The sequence below is a fragment of the Merops nubicus genome, unplaced genomic scaffold, assembly GCF_000691845.1.
Source record: "Merops nubicus isolate BGI_N331 unplaced genomic scaffold, ASM69184v1 Scaffold42774, whole genome shotgun sequence".
Taxonomy (NCBI): Eukaryota; Metazoa; Chordata; class Aves; order Coraciiformes; family Meropidae; genus Merops; species Merops nubicus.
The window spans coordinates 1-5782 of record NW_008603008.1 but is presented as its reverse complement, the minus strand read 5'-3'; the positions used below and the strand labels follow the sequence as shown (position 1 = coordinate 5782).

The window sequence follows — 5782 nt, the reverse complement described above, 5'->3', positions numbered from 1 at the left end:
TGCGCCGCGGGCGGCTGCCGCGGAGCGCCCCGCAGGTAAGCGCGTCCCGGGCGCGACGCCTCGCTGCTTTCTGCCGTGTGTCTGTGTTGGCTTTGATTTGGGGTTTTTTTGTTTTTATTTTTTTCTTGTTTACACGGCACGCTGAAGCTGGAAGGTACTGCGCTCCCAGCACGTGCAGCCGCAGGAGAAGGAACCGGGAGATGTCCGCGTAAAGCAGGTACAGCCAGCGCGCTGCCTCCGGGGTGCCCCTCCGCCGGTGTGCCCGGTGTGCCGTGCGCTGCTGAGCAGGGTCTGCAGCCAAAGTTTAGGTTTACATCTTTAAGGTGTTTCCTTTATTTACTAATTAAAATAGATTAAGAAAAAATTACCACCTGTTTTAATTAATCTGACTCAGTTATTGTTAGTATGCTTCTGGTATTTTTGCTTGTGAATAAAAACTGCACTTGGGCTTAAGAGGACTGAAAGGATGTGATGACTATCAAACTAGTGACAAGTGGCAGAAAGTGTTTGTTCAGGTGGTACATTTGCAGTATAGAGTTTTTGTCTGTGGTAAATGAGCTTATATGGGGTAAAATGATGGTATTATTATTGTTATTATTTTCCTCCATATTCTGCCCTGCTGCTGTGAAACATAAACATGGGTATGCTGGTAAATACCACTCACTGTGAGGAGAATAGGAGGAATAACACTAAGCATTAGGTTAATGTTTTAGTTTTCTTATCTGTTACAAAACTGTGTTTGAAGTACATTAGGGTGGCTGATCTTGACCATGTTCTGGTTTTTTTTTGTTCTGTTTTTCTTCTCAGAAGGAAGAATCAAACTTTGCTGCAAAGGACTGGTGTGATGAAGCAGATGAGTGGGGAGGCTGTGATGGAGCAGAATCTCCTGCATGTGCCTCCCGTCAGCTGCTTGGCTTAAACGAAGTGGAGAGCAGCTCCTTGTCCAGAGAGGTGGAGTGTGCATCCCAGTTCCAACAGCTTCGCTTGGCTGAAGCTGCAGATGGGTCAGGTTCCCTGAATGCACATCCTCCAGCCAGAGGGGAAGTGGTGACAGCCTCAGCTGGCTCAGCTCCTGTGTTCCAGCCCTTCTACATTAGTGTGGTGGATGAGGAAGACTACGCTGGTTTCCTCGATACCACTCACGCAGATGAGCTGTTGAAGGAGTATCAGCAGAGAGAGGGTGTTGATTTGGAACAGCTGATGTCAGAGAGGTGAGAACAGGGCTGGATTTCATGCTGAAACTGAAGGCATTATGGAGTTCAAATGCTGATTGATACTTTAAATATAACTCTCAATAAATTTGAATGCATTTTGCTCATAACTGGATTCTTGAGGAATTACTGGTGTGTAGTACTTCACTGGAAGAACATGCACTCAGTTCTGCTGAATTTTGAGTTATTCAGAAATGCATTTATTTCTGAGTTGGCTGAGCAGTTGGAGCATCCTGGGGCTGCAGATAAGTTACTCATCAATCTCTGAAACCAAACTAGTGTGGTTTAAACAGCATCTTATACTAAATAGAATTTATTTATACTGTAACATTTTTTTTCTTTACAAAGCTAAAGCTTTTCTTGTGTTCCAGTTGCATTTTCAAGAGTTTAATTATTTAGGGATTTTGACTAGAGGCTGGAATGATGGTAAGAATCACAAAGATTTTGTAAAGGTCTGAAAAAAATATTTTTGAATGTAATTACTGAAACTATTTTCAGTATTAAGTGACCACAGTGAGCACTTCTATCTAGACCATTTCTCTTTGGTTATATTAACATGTACCCTGGCTTCTGAATTGTGGACAATGTTGAATTTTTTGATAACTAAAAGTACTGTCAATTGCAGAATCTGCCAAGAATGCTTTCTAGGAGTGGTGTTCCTGTTATTTTGTTGACCTTTGTAGAATCACAAAACTTTAATTCCACTTAATCTAAAATTTTGAAAGGCAACATTGATTTAAAAACTAGTAAAACTTATGAGGAGTTACTAAAGGAATGTTTTTGGGTTTTTTTAAGAAATAAGCAGGTATCTAATGGGTTTGAATCTCATGTGATAGTTTAAAAAACTATTAGTAATTGTAAACTACCAGGAACTGAAGAACTGGAAGCAAAATGTTCACTTGCTACCTCTAGCAGGAATTGCCTCTTAATTTAACATGTGTAAAAATTTTAACATTTTTTAATGTACTTAAGTGTAATTAAATGTGAATGTGTAGTAACCATTACTTATTTAAAAGCATGCATAGCATACTGAAATGCTCACTGGAAATTGTTTCTTCTCTTGTTTTCTTGCAGTTTTACAGGTGAAGGTGATAATGAAAAATATGAGAAGGGTGAAGTCAAAGGCAGGGACCACACATTTCATAAATTTATGAAAAGAATCTCTGTGTGTCCTGAACAGATTCTAAGGTATGTTGATCGACTGGTTGTAACAGGGAGATGCAGAGCATAAACATGGATTGTTAGTACATCCAAGTAAACCATTTCATTGGAAATAGATATATATTTTTGTTTCTTAATTTAAAAAAAAAAAAAGTAGCTAAGTGGGCTTTTACCATGCCTCTGGTCAGACTTCAATCCCTGTTTGGGCTTTTTTATACAAAGTATAAGTAGATGAAAAGCATGAGAAGCAAAGCAGGATCAGAGACCCCAGATCTGGCTGTGGGAAACTCTTCAATGTCAGACCTGATGAGAACAGACCCAGGCTGTCTTTGAAGACTCGCTGAAATCCAGGCACAATGTTGAGCTGGGAGTATGATGCACAGTGCTATGCTGTTGTGATAGATTTCCAGGGCTATCTGCTGCCCATAGATTTTGTAACCTTCTTGTCATTGCTTATGTCTCAGACCTCGAGATGTCACTGGAGTAAAAAAAACCCACTTGTTTTAAAAGCCTGAGTTCTGCAGCTTATTGTGATTACCCCCTAGGACCCTGTAATCTTCAATTCTTGCAAATCTATTGGTTTTCCTAGAAAAAAAATAAAAGATTTCATCTCAGAGCAGCTACTTTCCCAAAAGAGGAGTTAATTCTGAGTGAAAAAAGAATTCAAGTCATAAATTATTCATAGTACCAGATAACAGGTAAGGTTTTCACAGCTCATGCCAAGTGTTAGCTTGTCATTGCTTTGTTCCAGGGAGCCCAGTGCAGCCTATCTGCTCGAGCCATCTCAGTGTAGTGACAGGACTTTTGGTTAGCTAGTTTTCAGAACCAGGTGAACTAACTTCACTGGTAGCTTTTTGATTTGTAGAGTTTGAGGGGCTGGTTACACAAAATAAGAAACATGAGAAACTTGCATTGACTATCTCTCAAAGATTATACAGAAAAGTTGCTAATGAAGAGTGAAGTAACATTTTCAGACTCCTTTTTTCACTGGATCTAGCGCTCTGCAATGTTACACTCTTTGAGTTTTCAGTTCTTGTAAAACATCACTTCTGGTGACCCTCATGAGGATGACTAGTTACCAGCTTTATGTAGCCCTCCCTCTCCCCTTCATGGGCATGGTGAGTAAGCCTGCTAGACCCCCGTTTCTCCTGGGCTGCCAGATCTCCATTGAGCTGTCAGTACAGCACAGAATACTGCTTGGCATTCATTGGGAACAGTCTTTGATCTTGGTTTCCTGTTAGTTGTGGAGCTATGATAGCTCTTGTAAATAAAATAGGATTTCTGAGGCCTAACTGCAGTGGTTTTGATACCTATTTTATGTTGAATATCTTTTAACTGCCAGTGATTAGGATTCCATTTTTCAGGGAAGTGTAGTTGGCTAAATTAAATTAGTTGGGTACAGCATATTTTGGAAGTGTCAGTTCAAAGCATTTGTCTCCTTTAAATCCAGTTCTTTCCTTAAGACTTTCCAAGTGTTGACCCTCCAAGTATTTCCCTCTCCCCATCTTTGTTCTTTGTTAATGACTCATCTGAAGCTCAGGCAATGATTCTGCCTTGTAACAATATTTTTTTACTTCAAGCCAGTCAAGAGGTTTCAGAGAATCCTGAATGCTCTTGCCAATGTGTATGTTTATTTATGAAATTTAGATGCAGAAACTGAATACTTTTTTTTCCTTTCTTTTCTTAGATACTCTAGGGGTGGCCAGCCTTTATTTATAACATGTCCTCCAGCCAACATTGACAAAGATATTCCAGCCTGCAGTAACTGTGGAAGCAACAGAATATTTGAATTTCAGCTCATGCCAGCACTGGTCACCATGCTCCAGAGTGATTCAGGTGCTGACCTTTGACCTAGCTGAATGAGTACTAGAAACAGTCACCTTCTTGGTAAAGTTTAGTGAACTGCAGCTTGGGTTATTTCTTGCTAACCACGTGCACTGACGTGCATAACTGCAGTTGTCATCTTATATAGAATCCACTTGGTTTCTATTATAGATTTCATGAAGCAAAAGGTGTAACTAGGGCTTATGGAGGCTATGACTGCAACTTCATTTGCTCACTAATGAACTTTAATAACAGCAATATGGATAATTCCATGACCTTGGGGGTGGTTTGTCTTTATTGTCTCCTGAATGAGGCCTTGGAAAATAGTAAAATGGCAGATGCTTAAGCTGTTTGAAAATTCTGAGTCAGCTTGCTTTAAAATCCTTCAAGTTGGAAGATGCTGTGTACATAGGAGACTGAATATGAAAAATATTTTCTGAACTGGCAAAGACTGAAGCATAGTGATAAGCAACAGCCCTTGAGTATGTCATTTTTTCATACCTTTAATGCTTTCTTTTTAGATCTGTCAGTGGAATTTGGAACTGCTATAGTTTACACATGTGAGAGAAGCTGTTGGCCAACAAATCATCAAACCCCTCTTGAAGAATTTATTTTTGTACAAGAAGACCCAGATCAGAGGTTATTTAAATAAATTGCATTTCTCTGCATAGATGGAAAGTCTGGTTTTGTTGTTTGTTTTTGGTTTTTTTTTTACTACAGGTAAAAGTATGCAACTGTGCCATAGAATTTTCCTCGGATGTGCTGAAAAATGGATTTCATTTGATGACTGTGTTTATTTCCAAGAATAACTGATTGAAGCATCTATTAGCATGCCTCTAAAATGTGTCAACAGAAAACTTGAATACTTTGGTTACATGTGGAAATGTAGGTGTAGAGATTGTTTGATTCTGGTTACACATAATGTTTGGTGAGGAAAGTAAAGGAGAAAGGTTTTCTTACTGTCGTACTGTTAGGATTCATGGGCCAAACAGGATCCAGGTTTTAGAAGCTATTAGCAGGAAGAACTTAATGTAAGCTTGATTTTAAAATCCAAATCTGCTTTATTGTAACCACAGATTAGATTCAGTGGATGAAAGGGCCTTGCTGTTACTACCATCTTCTCACAGCGAAGGCTTTCTGTGTGTTTTGTCACTGAAGGATGAGTTATATTTGCCTGGTTAAATGAGCTCTGACATTACATTGCTTGGGATGGGGAGAAGGTGAAGGTTTTTGTTAGGGTGCAGAATGATGAGGGACATACAGCACAGGCCTTGTTACCACAGCTAATCTTGCTGCTTTAGTTAAAACAGTCTAAATTCTGTTAGTTCCCTGTTGGCTAAATTGCAGTATTTTAATTGACGGAATGGAGGAGTAATTTAAGTTTCCTTAAAGCTTTTTGTACAGGTTGGTTTAATGCTGCAGCAAAAATTAAGGCACTAAAAGTGTAGGTTTAAAAAAAAATATTGGGATGGAACGTGTTCGCAAAGCTACTTTTTTTTCGTTGAGGCAGAATTGTAGCTTACCCCACCGGCGTCCAGCGGCGACTCAGCTCAGGGAGGCTGGCCTAGGAGTTCTACCTCAGGCCT

The 5782-nt window shown here is 39.6% G+C and overlaps 1 protein-coding gene across 1 annotated transcript; it reads left to right on the top strand.

Annotated features, from left to right (window-relative positions):
• Nucleotides 1-147: 147 nt before the first annotated feature.
• On the top strand, nucleotides 148-4869 carry PDCD2L (programmed cell death 2-like; the record flags this gene model as incomplete). Its single annotated transcript, XM_008938527.1, has 5 exons — nucleotides 148-192; nucleotides 783-1211; nucleotides 2286-2399; nucleotides 4060-4208; nucleotides 4718-4869. Coding segments are annotated over 5 exons (868 nt in total), but the record flags the coding sequence as incomplete, so codon positions are not given.
• Between the last annotated feature and the right edge of the window lie 913 nt (nucleotides 4870-5782).